Source organism: Carcharhinus amblyrhynchos, chromosome 6 (genome assembly GCF_965287045.1).
Source record: "Carcharhinus amblyrhynchos chromosome 6, sCarAmb.v2.hapA, whole genome shotgun sequence".
Lineage (NCBI taxonomy): Eukaryota > Metazoa > Chordata > Chondrichthyes > Carcharhiniformes > Carcharhinidae > Carcharhinus > Carcharhinus amblyrhynchos.
The window spans coordinates 97671013-97694764 of record NC_137329.1 but is presented as its reverse complement, the minus strand read 5'-3'; the positions used below and the strand labels follow the sequence as shown (position 1 = coordinate 97694764).

Sequence of the window (23752 nt, the reverse complement as noted above, 5' to 3'; positions counted from 1 at the left end):
AACCTATGGTTGCTAGGGGCCAGTGAGCACTATGTACTACGGTGATTGCAGATGCAATTTTCCAGTTATACTGTTCTGCAAACAGTAGTAATCAGATTTTAGATCGTGGGAGGTGGGTGTCGCTGGCTGGGCCAGCTTTTATTGTTCATTGCTGATTGCCCTTGAAAGGACGCTGGTGAGCTCCCTCTTGAACTTGCGTTGTAGGAACACCGACAGTGCTGTTAGGAAGGGAGTTCCAGGATTTTGCCCCAGTAAAGCAAAGGAATGGCGCTAATATTCCAAGTCAACATGGTGTGTGACTTGAAAGGGAAGTTGCAGGTGATGGTAATCCTATACATTTGTTGCCCTATCCTTTTTGGCACTAGAAGCCTTGGGTTTGGAAAGATTGCTGAAAAATTGCTAACCATTAGACCTGCATATTTTAAATGTAAATAGGTAGTTAAAACGCTAATTCAGAGACCATTATGGGATGAGATTCTTCATTTATATTGGCCTGGCTTTTCACCAAGAGCCCTTTAAAAGTTGCTGGCTTGTTCAGGTCAAAGGACTGCACCCTGCACTCCTGAGTTGACTCCATTGCAGGAATAGACTTGTCCTCACCCTCTGCCATTTTAATGGAATCGGGCCAGGTTTTCAGGAGTTATGAACAATAGTCTACATGAGGGAACCTTTTAGAAGCTAAGTTCAAAAAGTCCTCATGTCCCTCCACTGCCAACACCCACCCCCTCCCCACCCCCAAACCAGTAAGTTTGCCTCAAATAACACCTACAGGCCATCATGTATCCTATGCCAAGGCATGCCCTTCCACCTAACCCATTACCCCTCATGCCCCCTATACCAAGCTAAACTCCACCAGAGACCCTCATGGCCACATGCCAAGCTGTATTACTTCCATGCCCATTGACCCACTATATACCGTATAGAAGCAATGAATCCCATCATAACAGAGGGTATTTAAAAAAAACTTTTGAGTAGTCATTCATCCATAATTTCTCCCTGTTAAAAATGTTGAATAATGTGTCAATCATCCAAACTCTTTACAGTTTCCATAGCTGAAAGCTTTTAACCTTGTCTAATTAAACATTGCACAATTGACAGCAGAGGTCAGAACACCAGAACTGTCAATCAAGCAATGTTTTCACTGGGGCTTAGGTGATTTAACAGACCACTGGATTTCTGGGCTCTCAGCCAAGCCATATTATGTACTTTATCTGGTTGCGCTGTATTTGTTCAGAGGGGCCCATCTGAAATCAGCCAATCTGGCAAAAAATGTGGCACAACTTTATATGTTAAATATAGCGAAATATGGTTGAAATATCTATTTAGTCTCTCATGGGCTGTCGGTGTTGCTTTGTTCTCCATTCTTTATTACCTATGAAGTGAATGGTCTGCTGGGTTATTTCAGAGGGCAGTTGAGAGCCAACCATATGATTGTGGATCTCAGATCACATGTAGGTCTGATCATGGAAGGATGGCAGATGCCCTTCCTTAAAGGACCCGATAGGTTTTCATGATTATTGATGATAGTTTCATGGTCATCATTGTTATGCTCTCACTGAACTGAATTTAAATTCCACCTGCTACTGTGGTGGGATTTGAATCCATGTTCCCAAAGCCAGCACAACATTCAAGTGCAGGGGGCAGCACAATGTCAAGGAGTGAAATGTAAGGGCTGGGGGAGATCCGAAAGCAGTCTAGCACAGAAGTTGTAGAATAATGAGAAACAGAAGAGCATCAAAGAATGGGAAAGGAATGGCATAAAATAAAGCCATGAGTTGGGAACGCAGGAGTATAATTTGTGTGATGGTGTTGGCTGCAACAGGAAAGTAGCACAGACGTATGGGAGTTAGGGAAAAGCAGATCAAAGCTGGAGGTAGTAACAGAAGAACAGGTGGTCAAAGAATGAGACAAAAGTCCGATTATCAGCCAACCAATTATTGATTGATTAGTCATCTGCCATGCAATAACTTCAGAGATGATACTTTGGAAAGGTGTGTCACACTAACGTGCTCATACAACTAAATTATAAGTCAGTGGATTTTGCAATGAATTGTGATATGTCAGAGTTTGGAGGAAGAGGGCTGAATGTTCAAGTCAGAGGCAATCTACCTCACTATTGTTTTCTACCTCAAGTATTTCTCTAGCCTCCCTTGCATGCAACTATTCTATTCAACCTACTTGTGGTATAATTCTGGGATAACATTTCAGAGGACTGGATAGGACAGGTGCTGCGATTCTCTTTCCTGAAGAGGCTAGAATAAATCAGAGTCATTCAGGACTGTGATTCAAAGAACCAGCTTCACTCAGAGGGCTGCAAATCTTTGGAGAGCTGTAGATGCTCAGTCAAGAATGTTTAAGATCAAGAGAGATGTCTTTTGGGCACTGAGGGAATTGAGGGAAATGAGAATGGGGCATGAAAATGAAGTTGCGATAGATGGTCAACTATGACCTCATTCAGTAGCGTAGCAGACTTGGGGGGCTGTTTGGCCTTTGCTTATGTACTTATTGTAGGACTTTCTCTTGAATTCCCTGTTGGATTTATTGCTGACTGATGTTTACTGTCCTACTTTTGGTCTCCTCTTCAGGTGGCAATGTCTTCTCTTTGTCTAGCTTCCATAATACTGACAGATATCTATTAGATAATTTTAGCATCATAGAATCCCTACAGTGCAGAAGAGACCACTTGACCCATTGAGTCTACACCAACTCTCTGACATTGAGTGGGATTTTCTGGTCACGTGCCCCAAGACCAGAAAATTTTGCCTGCAGGCAATGGACCTTGCATGGTCCTGTCCTGCCCACTACAGGAATCATAGCTGGCTGGACAGGGCCACGCAAAGGTCTGTTGGAAAAATTCCGCTCCGAATACCTTAACCAGGCCCTTTCCCGCACTATTCCCACACATTTCCATGGCTAATCCAACTAAACTACACATGCTGGGACATCTAAGGGACAATTCAGCATGGCCAATCTACCTAACATACTCTTCTTGGATCTGTAAAGGAAATCGGTGCACCTGGAAGAAACCTTCAGACGCGGAGAATGTGCAGAGTCCACACAGACAATGACCCAAAGCCGGAATTGAACCTGGGTCCCTGACACTGTGAGGCAGCAGTGCTAACCATTATGCCACCATGCTGTCCCCCTGTGACCACTCAACCTTACTTCTAGAAAAACGAGCCAGAGCCTTGTTCAGCTTCTCCTGGTAAGTATATTCTCTCAGTTCTGATACCATCCTTGTGAATCATTTTGCACCATTTCATGCCTCCGTATCCTTTTCATAATATGGGGACCAGAACTGTGTACATTGAGAATACACAGTACTCTTAATAACCAAGGTTTGATGATGTGGAGATGCTGGCATTGGACTGGGATAAGCACAGCAAGTAGTCTCACAACACCAAATTAAAGTCCAACAGGTTTATTTGGTAGCACGAGCTTTCAGAGCATCACTCCAAAAGCTCATGCTACTAAATAAACTTGTTGGACTTTCACCTGGTGTTGTGTAACCAAGGTTTAATATGTTTGACATAACTTTGCTGCTTTTCCATTCTCTCAGCAGAAATGAAACCATTTTTTGTTTACTTTGTTAAGGGCTTTGTTAACCTACATTGCTACTTATAGTGATTTAAATATCTGTGCCTTCAATCCTTTTGCATCTCTGCCCCATTAAGATTCTGTATCCGAGCCAGAGACAGCCTCCTTATTCTTCCTACCAAAGTGTCATGCCTCACCCTTATCCATGTGAAAATTCATTTGCTATTTATACCTCCATTCTGTAAATTTATGGTCAGGCTGAGAGTTACTGTAACTTGAGTGGAGAACTGAGACTAAGAATTTTAATAATCATACAGATAAGTTTGGCGGAAATGTCACTTGGGAATATTGGCTCAAGGAGTTGAAATTTTCCTGTGCACTACTTTTAACTCACTGGCCACGGGTTTACATCAAGTTCTTCTTTGGACTATTTTAGCAGTCATTAACCTAGTTATTTTAAACAGGTTAATGATATTAAAATACTGCACAAATCAATTGAATACAAACATGCTAAACTATACCCAACTGTAGCACTCTGGGATTTCAGCCTTAATGATTGCTTTCTAGGGGAATTTCTTAACAAATTACCCTTGCTGTTTATTTACAAATGTTCTCCTTGATGCTATGTGACATTGTTGCTTCAATATTCTGGGTTTTCTGTGCATGCATGTAGCTGGAAAAGTGAAGACAGTATCAGATATATGTTACTCAACCATTCTCCAATTAAATAATTGAATCACAAGGGTACTGTGAAGTGCAGAGAATTCATGAGGCACTTTCTGAAGGACTCCAAAGGGAACTAGGAAAATCCAATTTAAAAAATGTAATTTATAAGATAAATAAAAAGCTTCAAAAGGCAGGGAAGAAAACTTGTGGTGTATTCTGCATTCACTGATTCAGTCTTCTACCAATTCTAAGGGGGGATTTTCAGGCCTCGTGTGGAAATTTCTGCCTGAATGCAACAGACCTTCAAACAGTCTGCCAAATCCCACCTATGATTCCCACGGCAGGTGGGACAGGAAATTTCTGGCGAAGATTTAAGTGTAATACGGTTGTTGGACTTATTGGGGGGATTGATGCTTGCCTTTAAGTTTTGTTATGGGGTTGGAACCAAGATATTGATCCCTATACTTGTAATAATGATGCGATTCCCTCTCAATCAAACCATCCAATGGTCCCCAGTTGATTTCTGACTAACCATGTTCCAAGCGTTTTCCTCCATTCCTTCTTTTCACTTAAGCAATGGGAGTTCATCCTTAAATTTCTCCACCTTTCTCTGCCCCTTTAAAATGCTCCTTAATACCTCTGTGGCTCTGTGTTAAATTTTGTCTGATGATCACGAATTGCAGGGTTGCAGTTCTGCAGTGGAATCCTCAAATCTGCAATAGTGCTTGAAATTTTAAAGCAATTTCAGATCAGCGGCGGAGAAATTTAACAGAACCCATATTAAAGCATCATAGAATCCCTACAGTACAGAAGGAGGCCATTTGGCCCATTGAGTCTGTACTGACCTCATCCCACCCAGTCCCTATTCCCATAGCCCCAACTATTTACCCTGCTAATCCCCCTGACACTCGGGTCAATCAACCTAACCCACACATCTTTGGACTGTGGGAGGAAAGCGGAGCGCCCGGAGGAAAGCCACACAGACACAAGTGTGCAAACCTCTGTGCCAACATGCTCCTCCAAAAAGGCACTGGAAGAAAACTGGGGGCATCTTGTCACCCTGTTGTCATAAAGGCCCACCTGCTGCAGTATTTAGGCCGACATGTAAGAGAGCAAATCACTCGGCTCTCTGAAACATTAGCGTAAAATGGTGTAAATAAGCACAGAACTGTGGGTGGAAAAGGAAGGAATCTGGACAATGTGACTTCTACCTAATAGTCCTGGATATTGAGTAGTCTCACATGCGCTCCTTAAAGCAACCACTAACTGTTCTTCTAAAACAAAAAAGAACCAATAAATCTGCGCCCCGCCCCCCAACCAACTCGCACAAAAAACAAACGCCAACTCCTTTGAGATCGTGAAAAAGTAATAAGTTATCTGATTTTTCTCTCCCTCACTTCTTTTTTTGCAACAAATGTCAGGATCAGGCACCCCTGGGTTCGCTGGCAACTTCTTGAAACTTTTGAATTATGAGTGGCCAATTTTGATTTGAACCAATTGCACCCCCCCCCCCCCCCAACACCCCCACACCCACACACACACACACAACCAAGACACTGCTAACCTATATGTAACTTTGCCTAGAAACATACTTCTACTGGAACAATGGGCAGATTTGCCTGAGCTTCAGTAGCTGATCTCCAATCAGATGAAGTCACTTTATGACGTAAGTAGAATCAGTAGATCTGAAGAGGGCAATCACGCAATGTGGGTGACTGAGAACAATCAATTCTGGTGCAAAAATATTTTTCAGATAAAAAAATTATTTTATTCTGTTTTTTCATTAGACTTTGGCACTCAGTCAGGAGGTTTTGAGGTCACTGAAATAACTTGGTTTGCAGCATAATTTGCAGTATGTTTGACATCATTCAGGAAAAATGGCACAAGTAACTCTACTACCTGGTAATGTACTGAGAGCATAGAAATCTTACACTTCAAGATATGAAGTCCAGCTGTATTATTAAATGATCCTCACATCCCACTGTAAGTACACTAGAACAATCCTTTCCTCGAGCAAAGTTATGGGCAAAACATAGTTAACCTTATTAATATTTGCTCACTAAAGCATGAAAAATGTGTGCAAATTATGTTTTATTGGTTGCACTATGTAATCTTACGAATACTTAATTTGTGACTTGCATCTTCCACTACAATTAATTGCTATGCATTTGTCTCTTGAGAAAATGACTGCGTGCAGCAGCACTACGTGTGGGTCATTTCTCCCAGGAATTTTTATGACAATTTCTCTTACCTCCTCTTTCTTAAAATAGTGATTGTCCGTGCCTCTGGCATGCAGTCAACAGCGTTTACCATAGTTCACTTTAGAACCTCTCAGACTGCTAGTAAGGCACACTAGACAAGCAAAGCCTGTCCATAATAAAGGTAAATCAATATTATTCTTACAAATATCAAACGTAATATTTAATCTTTTACCATTTGTGTTGGAAGCAATAACATTACCACATCTGGTACTGATTTCCAGCTGTTGTCCATATGTTGCAATTATGAGATTTATAAGATTATGTTTTGGGATGTCATTTTTAGCTTAAGGTAGAATAAAGGGGGTCATGCCACCTGTTCTGAAACTTGCCTGACAGCAAAGCTGGGTGGTTTGATTGCTAGAAATTAAGGAAAGACCAGATTGTTTTACTGGGAAGATGGTGCAAGTTGTTTATATTTGGAGACAATGGCAGCAGCCCCTGGGGCTAACATTTGGTGGACTCATTCTCCAAAGTGCCAGAAATGTATTAAGAATGTGGGGTTGTAAGCAGTTATGTTTTAAACTGTTCACAAACTATCAAATTGGGAGTTATGGTCTCAAGGATAGCTAATCATCTGTAGCTGGATACAAGGCCCACGTGATTCCAGTGGTGGGCTTTGAGATGGGAGGGGTACAATGGAAGCCATTGTGATATCAGATTATAAGCTTTCTTGAAATATCACTGATTATCCCAGATAGGTTAGTCTGCTAGGATCCACATGACAGAATGGGCAGCTAGAGGCCAAAAGTCTTTTTGGTTCACTGCTCAAAAATGCGGGCAGGAGCTTGTGCTTGGAATGGACAGACCAAATTCATGAGGTGTTACAATGAGACTGGGTGATTTACCAGATTTAGCCAGAGTGAGAAGTCTCCAGGGAAACCTGGACTGTGAAAGACAGTTCTGGATTTAAAACTTGTCTAGGCTAGGGGGAAGAAAGATCAGAAGTAAACCCTCAAGAGTTTAGAACAATTTTTGGCTGATTCTCAGAGAATTGAATGACTGCTTAAAGGACAGTGTAACATATATACCTGATGGTTGGCTTTTTATAATTATGTTAAAAATTCTGCTCTGCATTTTAAAGTGCAAGTTGAGTCAATAGTCCTTTTAATATGTCACAGTAAGTGTCTTAAAACATTAAATCTTATTGTGTCATTCTTTCAGCTATTAACCGAAAGTTCAAATTTCTTTTTAACGATTATTGGTCTCTACAAAGACTGTCACACAACAAACATTTTGTCTCTATTTTCACAGGAAAGGCATTCGCTCATGACCAAATGTTGAACACCTTTCCATAATGATTTCAGGTTAGGCACAAAACAGAACAGAATGAGTTTCACATATCAGTTATTTTTATTCTGTTGTCATAAAAATGTGGTATGTTGCTGCCAAGGTCTCCAGTTGGTAGTTGTTGGCAAACATGGGGAGAGGGAAATGGTGACTTTCTGCAAATATTAGCAACAAATTCAGAAATTTTGGTCAAGTGTAAAACACCTAGTAATGTTTGTTAAGCTTTCTTTGCCGTTTTAGCACCAAGAAGTAGAATGTTACTGCGTTATTGCTGGAAAGTGACTTTCCTATTACATTAACTGTACAATGGGGCCTAAGCCCTATTCACAAAGATAACTGAATGCAATACTAGTCTCGAATGCAGTGGGACTACTAGTCTATACACTATGCAGGTTCCTCTTGTGAATAAGGCCCTGCATCCAAACTGTAATGGTGCAGAAGAGACATTTTTTTTGTACTTGACAATCCATTCCAGCAATTACCTGTAAAGTCAAGCCAGGATATTGCAAGACAGTGTGTAGAAATACAGACAGTGAAAAACTGTTTATGCTGTCAATCTGAAGAAGGTGATAAATGCTAGAAAACCGGAGGACCACACCAGCATGTGCTCAGTGTGAAAATATTATTGTTCTTTATTATAACATTGGCAGTGTGTAGTTTGGTTACGTTGGAATGCAGAGTCATATTATTTTCTTTACAGTGGCTTGGGAAGTCTTGTGGCCTTTCTGGGACAGGGATATTCCTAAAGGATTGCTTGCTGTTTGGAGCAAATTGAGGCTCTTCAATTTGCAGCGTGCCACGTGGGGCAGACCTCAGTGCCGGATAGTACTGGATGCCCTGAAGTAGGACAGGAATTTGTAACACAGGCTCACCACAAAGTACCAGATGTGGCGAGCCATTTGTGATCGAGCAATGAAAACACGCCAGATGACGACGAGGAGGATAGTGTTGAAGGCATAGCGGATGTTTCGTAGCCTGCAAGAACAGAAAGGTTTCAGAGGTCAATATACCTTTTCATTCTATTGCTGCCGAAGGGCCAACTATAACAGTAATTACAATAACAACAACACTATTAACATTAAGAGCAATTGTTAGAATGAGAGTTAAGAATGCTGGGAACTTTGGTCAAAATCTAATTAAACACAGATGCTGGTTAGAAAGTCGCAACCTATCCTGTGAGCTGTGACCTAACACTTCCTGTGGTGGCCAAATAAGAATAGTTGTTTTACTCCACTAGAATGACACTGCCACTGTTACCATATATGGTGAGGCTATATCAACAACTCCCAAATGTTTATACAAACTGCACGTAAATTATGAGTAACTCCATAGCCATGATCGAACACAGTGATTGGTTTCTGGTTACATCATTGGCTGAGTGTCAGAGCACTTTCTGGAAGATTGGGACACTTTGGGGATAAAAGGTGTTTCAGCTTTTTGTCTTCAGTGATAAGTCAAGACTCACCATTACAAGTCTGCCCTGAAGGAACATCTTCAGAGAATGCAAAGAACCATGTGGAAGAACCTACAATGGAAATGGACCTGGCCAGCTCATTCTAAACTGGACTGTGTTCATTTTCACTTAAAGAGTTGAGGTGCAAGGGTTGAGCTGCTGCAACTGTTGTGAATTTGAGTTTCATACCTAAAGTGTTAAATAAGTGAAAGTTTGTTTAAGTGAATTTGAGTTGACTCCTGTCCTTAGTTTAGTACATCAAACCAAAGTGCCTGAAGAGATTTAAGTTTAAAGCTGGATAGCACTGTGTCGAGCAGTAAATAATATGTCTTAGTACTTGCACAGGACACCTGTTTCCATTTTGTAAACCATCTACGATTCACAGAACTAAATATTTTTATTATTTTAGTGGATATAGTTTGACAGCCACAACTTTTGTTATCTACACCCTCTGCAACATTTCTTCTTATAGCTTATGTACTTCACCACATGTAACATGTGTGAAGTCCATTGTAAGGTGAGACCCAAGGCACTACAACCAAGGATTCTTTTTTCCTTAAGAACAATATTTTTAAACACACTTTCAAAGTTTCATTACACTCCTTTAAGTTACCACTTTGTCCTGCTACACCATTCACTGGCAGATAAACCTTCTACCCCAGTGAGAAAGCAGCCTGCAGTCCCATTTGCACTAAACCTCCATTTAACATTTCTCTTCATGCCCTGGGTCTCAGTTCTGGCAAAACGTCTACGCTGAAAACATAAGCCTGATTAGTTTTCAGATAGAGGATTGAACTGTCAATTGCTGAAAGACACCAGACTTGTGTTGCTCCCCTAGTGGCAGGAGAAAGGATCTCATGGAAGAATGCACAGATCTTGAGATGGGTAGATGAACAGCTAAAAGTCATGGTCCATGTGGGAAGCAATGTCAAAGGGCTTCACATGTTTTCCTGAAACTTTGAATGTAAAAAAAGTAGCGACCATTAAAAATCAGCACCTCAAAAGTAGCAATCTCTGGATCACTCCCAGTCTGCACACTGATGAGTAAGAATGAGTTAAAATAGGTCAGTGCATAGGTGCAGAGTTGGTGAAGGAGGGAGAGCTCCAAATTCCTTTGGCATTGGAGGAATTTCTAGGGCAGGAGGGCTCTGAACAAGATGAACAGGTGTCACCACAACAGGGCTGGGACAAATGTCCACACAGTGAGGTTAAACTGTGCTGTGAGGGAAAGATATAAGCCAGATTGGCAGAGGATGAGACACAAGAACAAAGCACAAGAGAAGGTGCACAGAGTTTTAAGAAAGACAAACAGCACTCAAGTAACAAAGATGTTTGGAAACAGGGAAGGTGAATTTGAGTGGAGGTATGTAAACTTGGAAATATGGAAGTATGGGTAGAATCTATTAGTTGCCGTGGTGGACCTGGCCAGTGACGAGAGAACTAAGAAAGAGTAAAGTTTATTTATTAGTTACAAGTAGCCTTACATTAATCTTGCAATGAAGTTACTGTGAAATTCCCCTAGTCGCCATACTCTGGTGCCTGTTCAGGCCAATGAACTAGCCAGCATGCCTTTCAGACTGAGGGAGGAAACCGGAGCACCCAGAGGAAACCCAGATGCGGGGAGAACGTGCAGACTCCACACAGACAGTGACTGAAGCCAGTAAGTGAACCCGGGTCCCTGGCGCTGCGAAGCAGCAGTACCAACCTCTGTGCCGCCCCTGGTGGCAACTTCACCTCAGCCATTATCAGGAGCTGTGTTTGGATTAAGTTCCAACAGCAGAGGCAATTTCCTGTTGGATTTTATGGTGCAGAGGTGACTGTCCTGCCTCTCTGAACTGCTGGCTAGCAGCTCTCCGGCACCACTCAGAGCAGTGGCCACTGCCAGTAGGGGGCCTGAGCTGAAGATCATCGCTGCAACACTGGATCTCAGTCAAAGTGGGGCAGGATCAAGATCACTGGGGCCAGTCAGTGAAGCCAAGGTGGGTTGGTGGTGGTTGTTGTGGGTGGCAGGGGTGCATCCTCACTTGTGTGCCTCACAAAGAAGAAGGAATTGACCTCCACCAGATTAGAGCTGTAGCCACCACAGTTTATCTGGCAGCTTGCCCACATGGCATGGTCCCACCTGCCTGTGGTTAAATACCTACAGCAATGGGATAAACCTCAATTGGCCTCTGGGCTGGGGAGGCTATACTCAACTCTTCCCTCTCCAGCCTTACTTGGGACGAGTCAGGAAGGCAACGGGATCTTCATCCTGCACTTTCCCACCCCATTCTATGGCTCCATACCCCCCCCTCCCCACTCCCCGACACCTCCCATCCCACCTTTTGGGGCAGCACTGAATTCTTCCTTATGACAGAGATCTGGCTCAAAGACAGAGAATTTTGAACTTAATAGTTTTAGCTACACAGTATTACAGTAAGTTAGAGGAAGAAAAGTAGGAATGGCATGGTAGTATTGATCAAATGAACTATTTTTAGCACAAGAGTGATGAGAGGGTTAAATGTATAAAAATTAAGGAAAAATACTGCAGCTGTTCTGCAATGGGCACATACTGAAGGGTAAAACAGGAAGGAGGTAGAGGAAAAAAATCTGCAGGAAGATGCAAAAATAGAGTCATGATAATGAAGACTTCAATTATTGTAAGATAGACTGATTTGGGAATAGTGTAAAGGGAAAAAATAGGAGGAAGGTGCATTATGTGCTGTAACATAGGGATTGGCCAGCAGTTCACAGAGGCAGGACAGTCACCTCTGCACCATGAAATTGTCCTAAATTTTATAATTTCTTTATACAAATAAACTTCTAGACAATCACTTTCCATGGGAAGGAAGCTGTATCCAGCCCATGGTCTGATCTCTGGATGCCTACATCAAACATGAGAAATACAGCATAGCTGGAATGCGGAGGTGGTGGTGGTGAGTTATTATTTATGCTACTTACTCAAAGTTCCCTTTTCCTTCCAATGAACTTACGTAAAAGCAAAAGAGAAGCAGCTAGTGAAGATGTCTGTACTCACTTCTTTAGGTGCTGTCTTGCTGCTGGAAGTCCAGACATGTCTTCATTAAGCACATATTTCTTAGTTCCTATACAGTAATTTTCAATGTATTCAGGCCAGTGAAGCTGGCGAACATCAAAATTGAATCCCTGCAAAAGAAGCATTAAAAATTGACCTTGTTGCCCTGACTCAAAACTCTCACAGTTCACCGGGTGCAGGAAGACTGTAAATTCTCAGGCGTGCAATCTCATTCATGGACATCTTTGTTAAGTTTTGGGATCAAACTTCCATTTCATGGAATTTTGCATTTAAATGTCTGCAAGTTGGCAGCTAAAAAAGGTACTGGGTTAAGAGAATAGAACTTCCATATCGACATTTGATTATGACTACATAACACACATGGAAAAGCTACAAACTTTATTCTGGCCCAGGCGAGCTATCTCAGTTGTGTTGTTGCCATAGGCGATTAAACTTGGCTACATTCTTTTGAATTCCTACCCACAATACTCAACCATTCCATCTGATCACTAGCAACAGAATTTAAGTGGGAAGCACCAGAACATTGTTGAAACGTAGGGAGCAGGGAAATGCCAGAATTAACTTGGTGGGTTGGGTGGCAGTGAAAGAGGAATGCCAACATGAACTGAGAAGGCAGGAGAGGAGGGCTGCACAATGATGTGCCCGGGTAAGTTGAACTGAGCATGAAAAGAATGCCCAAATTAACCTTCAACAGTTCAAGGAGGAGTGAAAGCAATTGGGGGAAACGGGGGCGAGGAGGTTAAAGGAATGAACTTGAACTGAAGGGAATAGAATGTCTCTATGAGCAGAATGGGAGAGGGGCTGCAGATGGGCAATGATGATTGATTAGCATTTGAGGGTGTAATATATTAAAAATCTATCAACCAGAATGTACCAACATTTGTTATGAGGCAGGGGCAGTATTTGCAAGGAATGCGTACGATTGCTGCCTATAATCCAAGAGGCATGGTTAAGATCTTCCTCTTTTAAAAAAAAGTCTTATGGTTTACAAGGGGCAATATCTTTGAAATTAGAAAGGAAAGTAATTAATTTCCAAATGGCAAATCATAGTTTTCAAAAAAATGAGCAAATATCCATTCTTTTGTAGATTAATAAATGCAATGTTCACCTTCATTATGGGTTTTAAAATGCATGGAATACAGGATTAAGAAAATCTTGTTCCTTTAGATCTGGATCTCTCTTTAGGCTTTCATGTACTTTAATATCTTTTCCTTCAATATAACAGAATCTTGTTTTTTTTCGCAGTTTAAATTATTTGCATGCATCTAGCTGCATCTTCAGTGCAATTCTTTAACTTGGCTGCACCAACCAGTCCCTTGGTAGCTTGGTAGTTGTGTGTTCTCCATGTACATTTTTGACTTGATACTGCACAACATGCAATCACAGAAGTTACAGCACAGGAGATCCTTTGGTCTGTCATGTTCGTACCGACTCTCTCCTACAGCAACACAGCTTATTCCACTCCCAGCCTTTTCCCCATAGCCCTGGAATTTATTTCTCAAGTGTTTAATCAATTCTGTTCTGAAAGCCCTGATTCTACCTGCCTCCACTACAGTCTGGAGTAGTACATTCCAGATCCTAACCATTCATTGCATATAAACATTCTTCTTCTTATCACCTTTCGTTCTTTTGTCAATCATCTCAAATTGGTGTCCTCTGGTTCTCGATCCTTCTACCAACGGGAACAGTTTCTCTCTATTACTCTAGTCCAGACCCCTCATGATTTTGAGCACTTCCATTAAATTTCCTTTCAACCTTCCCTTCTCAACTTCTAGTTGAGGCCAAAATAGGTTTTTTTAGAAAGTATCATCAAAACTTCCTTGTTTTTATACTCTGTGCCTCTCAATATTAAGTCCAGGATCCTGAATGCCATTCTAACCACTTTCTCAACCTGCAAATTCACTGATTTGTGCACATGTACACCCAAGTTGCTCTGTTCCTGCACTCCCTTTAAAATCACCCCCTTTTTTATTGCCTCTCCTTGTTCTTCCCACCAAAATATACCGATTCACATTTCTCTGCATTAAATTTAATCTGTCATCGTGCACCCATTCCACCAGCCTATCTATGTCCTCTTCAAGTCTATCACTATTCACCTCATAGTTTACAATACTTTCAAGCTTTGTACCATCTACAAATTTCGAAATTGCTCTCTGTGCATGCAAGTCTACGTCCAACGCACCCCTCCCTGATGAGCTCAATGCATTCTACGCCTGTTTTGAGCAAGAGGTCAGCGACAGCATGCCTCCATCCTGGAAGCCCTGGATGTCAGAGCAACTTTCTCGAAGGTCAGTCCACGGAAAGCGACTGGCCCGGATGAGCACTCAGAACCTGTGTGATCAGCTGGCAGGGTATTTGCAGGCATCTTCAACTTCTGTTTACAAAATTCTGAGGTCCCCATCTGTTTTAAGAAGACAATCATCAACCCAGTATCTAAGAAAAACCAAGCAGCGTGCCTCAACGACTATCGTCTAGTGGCTCTGACATCCATCATTATGAAGTGCTTCGAAAGGCTAGTCGTGACATTATCAATTCCAGCCTCCTGGTCTACCCGGATCCACTACAGTGGATTTGCCTACCGCTGCAAGAGCGTCCCACAGCAGATGCCATCTGCCTGGCCCTGCACTCAACCCAGAACACCTAGATGACAAAGGCACCTATATTAGACTCCTATTTATTGGCTACAGCTCAGCCTTCAACACTATTATTCCCATGAAACTCAACTCCAAACTCTGTGGCCTGGGCCGCGGCACCTCCCCCTATGACTGGATCCTGAACTTCCTAACTCACAAACCACAATCATTAAGAATAGGCAACAACACATCCTCCACAACCATCCTCAACACCCATCCTCAACACCGGTGCCCACAAGGCTGTGTTCTCAGCCCTCTACTATACTACAGTCCTTATACACCTATCACTGTGTGGCCAAATTGCCCTCCAATTCGATTTTCAAGTTTGCTGACAACACCAGCGTAGTGGATCGGATCTCAAACAATGACGATACAGAGTATATGAATGAGATAGAGAATCTGGTGAACTGGTGTGGCAACAATAATCTCTCCCTCAAAGTCCACAAAATGAAGGAGATTGTCATCGACTTCAGGAAGCATAGCGAAGAACATGCCGCTGTCTACATCAATGGGGATGAAATAGAAAGGGTCGAGAGCTTCAGGTTTTTAGTGTCCAGTTCACCAGCAACCTGTCCTGGTCCCCCTCGTGCCAACACTATAGTTAAGAAAGTCCATCAATGCCTCTACTTTCTCAGAAGACTAAGGAAATTTGGCATGTCAGCTACAACTCTCACCAACTTTTACAGATGCACCATAGAAAGCATTCTTTCTGGTTGTATCACAGCTTGGTATGGCTCTTGCTCTGCCCAAGACTACAAGAAACTACAAAAAGTCATGAATGCAGCCCAATCCATCATGCAAACCAACCTCCCATCCATTGACTCTGTCTACATGTCCCACTGCCTCAGCAAAGCAGCCAGCATAACTCAGAACCCCACATACCTCGGACATTCTCTCTTTCATAAGATTGGGAAAAAGATACAAAAGTCTGAGGTCACACATCAACCAACTCAAGAACAGCTTCTCCCCTGCTCCTGTAAGACTTTTGAATAAACTGCGTATCATAAGCGCACAGAAGTTACAGCACAGGAGATCCTTTGGTTGATCTTGCATTAAGTTGATCTTTCCCTGCACCCTAGCTATGACTGTAACGATATATTCTGCACTCTCTCATTTCCTTTTCTATGAACAGTATGATTTTTTCTGTATAGTGCGCAAGGGACAATACATTTTACTGTGTACTAATACATTTGACAATAATAAATTAAATCAAATCAAATGTCATTGATATGTATCAAGAGAAACAGTGCTCCTAGTTTCGACCCATGGGGTGCCACACTGCAGACCTTCCTCCAGTCTGACAAACAACCAAAGTAGATAAACAGTAAGATTAAAAGACTAAGTGCAGTCAGCCTGTCTAAAAACTCCCCTTTAACCAATTAATACCCATCCAGTGTCCAACCTTCCTCCTCTTTTCCTTTAACTTTGGTAGAATTCTTGGGAAAGACAGGTACAAAATATGCATTTAGCCTCTCTGCCTCCATGCATAGATCCCCTTTTTCATAATAATTCACAACTTGCCTTTTATGATTTTTTTAAGAAGTGTTTATCTACTTGTGGAAGACTTTTGAACTCCTTTGTACATTAGTTGCCAGACTCTCTTTCTGTTTTCTCTTTGCGTCTCAGATTTCTTTTCTTCTGAACTTTATATATTCAGCCTGTTTGTCATTTGTGTTATCAACCTGATGTGCCGCATGCCCCCCTTTTTCTGCTCCACCTTACTTGCTTATCTTTTGGTTTCTGTACTTTTCTCTCTCATGAGAATGTACCTCAAAACCATCTCTGCTTTAAAGGTAGATCATTATTCCATTATTTTTTTCCTGCCAATGTTTGAATCTAATATATCTGGGACAGATCCATTCTGGCTGCACTGAAATTGATCCTCCTTTCATTTTGTACTTCTACTTTAGATTGCTCCTTGTCCTTTTCCATGGCTAACCTAAATCTTCTGAGAATATGATCACTGTTCTGATAGTTGACCTATTTGGCCCATCTCAATCCCTAAAACCAGAACCAAAGAACCAGACAGCGCAGGAACAGGCCCTTCGGCCCACCATGTCTGTGCCAATGCAGATGCCTCTCTAATCTAATAAAGAGATTAGATTAGACCTCTATGTGTTCTATATCCCTCTATTCCCTGCCTATTCATGGACCTAACCAGATGCCTGTCGAACGTTGTTATAGAGTCTGCTTCTACCATCTCCTCTGGCAACAGGTTTCAGGCATTCACCACCCTACACTTAAAAAAACTTGCTCCTTACATCTCTTTTAAACTTTCCCCCCTTCAATCTCAACCTATGCCCCCAAGTAATTAACCCTTCGAACTCTGACTTATCCACTCTATCCAAGCCTATCATAATCTTATAAACCTCTAACAGGTTCCCCCCTCATCCTCCGGTGCTCCAATGAAAACAATGCAAGTTTGTTCAATCTTTCTTCATAGTCCATATCCTCCAAACCAGGCAATATCTTGGTAAATCTCTTCTGCGCCCTTTCCAATGCATCAACATCCTTCTGGAAGTGTGGTGACCAGAATCATACACAATACTACAAATGCAGCCTAACCAAAGTCTTCTTCCTCATCAGGTTGAAAATCATCATGAAAATTCTCCTGAATCCAATCCAAAACTATTTTCCCTTTCTCCTTTACAATATTGTTATCCTAATAATATAAGCATAATTGGACTTCCACGTTATCAATATAATTTAAGCACCTCTCTGTAATTTTCCTGCAAATTTGCTGTCCCATATCTTTCCCAATATTTCGTGAGAGAGGGGATTAAGGGTTATGGGGAGAGGGCGGGAAAGTGGAACTGAGCAGCGACAGATCAGCCATGATCTTATTGAATGGCGGGGCAGGCTCGAAGGGCTAGATGGCCTACTCCTGCTCCTATTTCTTATGTTCTTATGTTCTTATGTGATAGAATAGACCCAGAAGTGCGATGTTTCTTAACTCTATTCAGTTCTTGCCCCTTCTATGACATCCTGGGAGGGGTGGGGGGGAGGGGTGGGGGGGAGGTGTGGCGAGGGGAGAAGGGGACTTTGAACCTGCACTGTCCATGCTTCTATTTTCCAGAGTGGAGTCAAAATGCTGTGAGATTGCACAGTGGTGCAGACCTTGCTGAAATTGTTTTTAATACATTTGCATTTCAGTTATCAGACACTCCCATGGGATTTTCACCCTTCATGGAATATTCACAGGGTGCTGGAGTGATGTCATGCTGGCGTGATGTACAACAGCTCTATTGAAGTGTGAAACTGGCACCCTTACCTCAGAGAGATTTTGGAGGTGAGTGCTCAGGAGGACATCATCCTACGGGGTGACCAAGGCTCTGTGGAAACCGCAGAGGACAAGGGGGAGGCAGGTCAGTGTAACTCAGAGCAGGGGATGGGAGTCACTGTCACGACCCTTGGAGTGGGGTCACTTGCAGGCCCTACCTTCCCTTCATGTTGGAAATTTGGCATGTCCACTATGATTCTCACCAACTTTTACAGATGCATTATAGAAACCATCCTTTCTGGTTGTATCACAGCTTGGTATGGCCCCTCCTCTGTCCTAGACCGCAATAAACTACAAAGGGTCATAAACAAAGCCCAATCCATCACGCAAACCAGTCTCCCATTCATTAACTCTGAGCCCGATTTTACCATTTGGTGTCTAAGGACCGGATCTGGGCATAACACAGATCCGAGGCCGGAATCTCTTTGCAGCATGCCGGTCCGATTCGTGCTGTGGGTGGGGCTTAGTGCTGCCGGAATGATCGGAGTTCTGAATCGCGCGTGTACAGTTCAAAAAAACAAATTGAAAAAGCGTACCCAGGTCGGGAAAAAAGAAGCAGAAAGTGGAGAGAGCGGCTCTCTGACACAGATCACCGCCGGGGGTGGGGGTGGGGTTGTGGTCAGTGATGCGGATCATTGATGTGCCTTGCATTGGAAATCGTTCCTATGCTAATTTTATTCTGGTAGCCACAGGAAGATGGAACCTTGTAACCCTGTGATGACTTCTGCGATTAGGTAAAAGACAGCCTGGGAGTTTTAAAGAGGTTCTGTTGTAAAGGAGGCAGAAAACAATAACTTGCTGTCTCAGGTCACCGATATAACCTTTGATCAGACAAATGAATCTTGCAGGCATTTCTCACAGAGAGGAGATTGCTTATCGATCTGTGTCAAAAAATTCATGCTAATCCTGGCAGTGGACAGTATTTTCAAGCAGAGTTAATGATCTGTCCTGTCTAGTGCAATTCACTGAATCCGGAGCTCTAATCAGCCTGGGGTCTTGCAGTCAAATGTATCTCTGGGGCAGAGGGACGGCAGGTCAGATGTACCTCTTGGGGCAGGAGTGGGGGGTAGGAGGTTGATCGTTGTCTGGTGGTGGTGGTGGGGTGGGGGGGCCCGTCATTCACTGGTTGTGGGGGGGTGGAGGTGGCGGACGGATCTCTGGTGGGGGGTGGGGGGGGGGATGCACTGCCACTTAGCAGGCAATCCCTCCTCCCCACCGGGGGAACAAATACCCCCAGCAGAGATCCATCCGCCTCCACCCCCTCCACCCCCCCCCCCCCCCCACATCACTAGACAATAATCAGCCCTCTCCTGAGATACATCTGACCCGCCTCTGTTCTCCACCCACCCCCCCCACAACCCCTGAGCATGTTCTGACCCACCTTCCCCTCCCCCCTCCCCCCGCCACCAATCCCTTCCCCCTCCCAGAGGATGACCTGGGTCCGAGAGCCGTTGCAGGCTCTGAACCCGCTTCGGAGGTTCCCTGCAAAGTAAAAATCGGCTTCGGAACAGAACAGAAGAAGGTAAAATGGGATTTGGTGGTAAAATTGGGCGGTTCATTGAATCGATTTAAATGCATGCTAATACATTTAAATCGTCGGGTCGCCCGATTTGGGTGCGGACCGGATCTGCACTTGAATTGGGTGTCAGTAAAGCCGTGATCTGCTCGGATTCGGGTGCAGATCACACTAAAGGCCTGACACCTGAATTTACCACGATTTCGCTCCCAAATTTTTGGTAATATCGGGCCCTCTGTCTACGCTTCCCGCTGCCTCAGAAAAGCAGACAGCACAAACAAGGACCCCACACATCCTGGACATTCTCTCTTCCAATTTTTTGGGTCAGGACAAAGATACAAAAGTCTGAAGTCACATATCAACTAACACAAGAACAACTTTTTCCCTGCTGCCATCAGACCTTTGAATGGACCTACCATATATTAAGCTGATCTTTTTCTACACTCTAACTATGACTGTAATACTGGAGGGGGTGGGGAGGTGGATTTTTTCATCCCCTGCAATTATTTAGCGCAATGGGCTGGGAGGTATCAGCGGGGCCAGATTAGCGTGATCCACACTGTGTGTCTGGCCCCAAGCGCATCTCCCAGTGCCAGATTTCCGTCTCCATTAGATCCACAGTGGAAGTAGGCAGGGAACTGCATTAGGCATGCGGAAGATCATGCAAATCTAATTTAAATATCATTAGCAGGCTCAGGTCTGAAGTGTCCGGGCCTGCTAGCTCCCCCCATCTACCAGGAATATTTCACTCCTCCAGCGAGGTTTATAGTAGCTGGACTCAGGGGGCCAGCGGCTCGATCCACTAGAGTGGGGGGGTTGGCGTGCAATCTGGGCCTCCCAGAGGGTCAGCTGTCCAGGGGGGGCGGAATGTCCTCTGGGCATTGGCACCCTGGCAGTGCCAGCCTCTGCCCCTGCCCAAGGGGCAAAGTGCCAATGCTCTGGGTTCACTGGAGCAGGGGCTGCTCAGCCAAGAGATGGTAAATGACAGTTTTACCTCAGAGCTGAACTGAGTTAAAGTAGCCTGTAGCATACTTATGGGTGGTCCCTACAAAAATAAATAACTTAAAGGCTGATGTGTCTTGTAAGAAAATCCTTGGGGTAAGTAAGAAGTAAACCTTAGTGCGTAACAGTTATAAAGCATATTGTTAAGGTAATCATGCTTGTTTTGTTTAAGTTTGTGTTTAAAAATGTGAAATCTAGTGACACAGTTGAACAAAATGAGATGTTCAGATTCTCTTTAAGTATTGAAGTGGATTAGAACAAACTTTAGAAGTAGTGATTTTTGTGGGTCCATGGCCAAGCCACTAGATGGAGTAGGTCCTAAGATTAAGTTTTCAACCATTAGTAAGAGAATTATTGACAGTGCCGGCCTCTCCCTGTTATCTTGCATCTCTGCTTTGCTGAACATGCACCGTCACTGGAGTGACACAAATCCAAGGTGACTTGTCCCTGCGTGTCCCACTTTCTCTCTCTGTAATATTTAAAATGTCACAGTTCACTGCTCTTCTAATTTTTTTCTAGTTGTCTGAAATGTACCGGGGTATTTTTCTACATAAAATACATTATATTAAGGCAAGTTGTTATTGGGATATCCCTGTCTCTCCAAATTCAATGCTGTGTTCTGGGGAAACTCACAGCCACATCCCATTAATTACATAAGAACAATAGCTAGTGTTGTTCCCACAGCATCCGTGGTACTTGTACAGAAGGTTGTCAACATTTCCTAGACATGAAAATATTGAAGTAAGTGTTTAAGTATTGGTGACTTATTTTTGCCTGTTTGAAATACTACGATGATTTTGCAGCATTATTTAAATCATAAGCTCTTTTCAACTTTTACACACAGAATAGACTTGGCATTTTGCAAGGGTGGACGGCTAACTATTCAGTTGTTTGTTGGGAATGGCTATGTGGAAGTTGTATCAAAACAGGACAAGACATGCTCAAAGGGCAGGCTTTCTTTTACTCTTGCCTATTATAGTATATTCATATAGTTTAGACCTCTCTAAAATGAGTTTGGGAGAAGGTGAAAGTTAATTAGGAAAAATCAGGTAATGTTTCTGTTGTGGTTTTACAATATACAAGCATCAGTCACTCATAACAAAGTGGGTAAACATATTGTGGGTTCACCTATTAACTCTAGGCACAAGTGCACAGATGTACATGGTCATAAAGCTTGAAGACATCCGAGCTATACAGCTGTGTTCTGTGTGCTCTTATTGAAAGCAGAAGTAAAACTAAATTGGATCTCGTGGCACACTTCCTTCTAGTGAAGTTCAATCCCTTAAACGTTATTATAACAGTTTGTAGTTGGGACGGCATGGTGGCATAGTGGTTAGTAGTGCTGCCTCTAAGTGCCAGGGACCCAGGTTCAATTCCAACCTCGGGTGACTGTGTGGAGTTTACACTTTCTCCCAGTGTCTGCATGGGTTTCCTCTGGGTGCTCCGGCTTTCTCCCACAGTCCAAAAGACGTGCTGCTTAGATGCATTGGCCATGCTAAATTCTCCCTCAGTGCACTCAAACAGGCGCCGGAGTGTGGCGACTAGGGATTGTCACAGTAACTTGATTACAGTGTTAATGTAAGCCTACTTGTGACACTAATAAATAGACTTAAAAAAACATTAAAATACTAAGTTCTGTGGCTGAACTGTTCATCCTAGAAGCTGTAGTAATGTTCATTCAAATTTTTTATAAAGCCAAATTTCTTTCTTTGTCAAAAGAAAATGTGGTCTACAGGGGATTCTTCAGTAATGACGCGTATCAGATCAAGGTGTGCTGACATTGATGGGTGTTGACATTTTCTTACTTCACATCAGATCCATTACCTCAAATCACTTCTGCAGCAAAATCAAAGCTGATTTCGTTTAGTGTGCCTTGCCAACATATTCTGAATGAATCAATATCTGGAAATGTATTACATTTATCTATTTCTGCTTTCTAACATTGGCCAATAGAAACAACTGAATTTATTTTCAGAGGTAGTGGGAACATGTTACAAAATATCTTCCAGCATTCAAAAGGTTAATGGCTCTTCATGCTCCTCACACTTGCTGCACTGATTTCCCTCCAAAGATGGTTCACTCAGAGCTGGATCACTCAGGTCCTCCAACCCCTCAATCTTGTGCCCGAGTGAACCTACTTCATCAAACAACAGTACTTAGTGAATAATTCACTATGTGCTCTGCCAGTGTTGTTAATGACCAGCACTTTTTACAGCTTCTTTTAACTGTGTTTTCTAAATATCTCTCTCCCCATGCTTTCTCCATATTTTATCCCCGTTTCCTTAGCTTTTCGCTTCCTTTGCTTCCCCTTCTCCCCCCACTTTGTCAATTTTAACTCTCTCCCCCAACTCCCTACATCTTCATCTGTCACAGTTTACCCTCTGGTTTCAGCTTCTCTATCATTTGGCCACTCACACCTTCTATTCTCTCTATGGACTGTTATTAGCACCTCTTAGCCTTTCCCCTGGTTTCTGTGGTTATGACTCATCTTTCATTCCCTCACCCTGCTGTATAAACATCTCCCACTTTTTAATGCCTTTTAGCTTTGACAAAGGGTCACCTGGACTCGAAACTTTAGCTCCCGAAGCTGCCAGAACTGCTGAGATTTGCCAGCATCTTCTCTTTTGGTTTCAGAATCCAGCATCCACAGTAATTTGCTTTTACATCTTTACATCGGTTCCGGAAAATATGTATACGTTAACCTCCTGATCAATGAATGCACTCGGATTGGATCAAGAAGAAAATAATAAAATTAGTTAAGTCCAAAATTCCATTTGAAATGGTGTTTTTCTTTTAAATGGTCACAGTGACATATTGTCCCCCTCCCTGGTATCAAGGTTACCTTTACAGAGCTACCCTGACACCGCAGTTCAATGCTTCATTGTAGACCTGCATTTGTGCCTCTATTTAAAGTACTCTGCTTCATCATCTTATCAGTGGTGCAGTGAGTTAGATGTTATTACTTAAGGTGCTTATTTTCCTGGAATATTTTAGGGCCTCAGATTTTGTTAGAGGTGTGTCAGAGAAGAATATGAGATATATGCTTAAAGGCAAAATACGGCAGTGGATGCTGGAACCTGAAA

At 42.8% G+C, this 23752-nt stretch overlaps 1 protein-coding gene across 6 annotated transcripts in view; it reads right to left on the bottom strand.

Moving 5' to 3' along the window:
• Window positions 1-5983: 5983 nt before the first annotated feature.
• The window catches only part of LOC145344150 (fatty acyl-CoA reductase 1-like), a 198398-nt gene continuing 180629 nt past the window's right edge, over window positions 5984-23752 (bottom strand). For all 6 annotated transcript variants that reach the window (XM_080191034.1, XM_080191039.1, XM_080191035.1 and 3 more), the window contains 2 exons: window positions 12221-12348; window positions 5984-8726 (listed from right to left, as the gene is read on the bottom strand). In XM_080191034.1, the coding sequence (XP_080047160.1) occupies window positions 8564-8726; window positions 12221-12348 (291 nt within the window). In that variant the 3' untranslated portion in view covers window positions 5984-8563. The remainder of the gene's footprint in view (window positions 8727-12220; window positions 12349-23752) is intronic.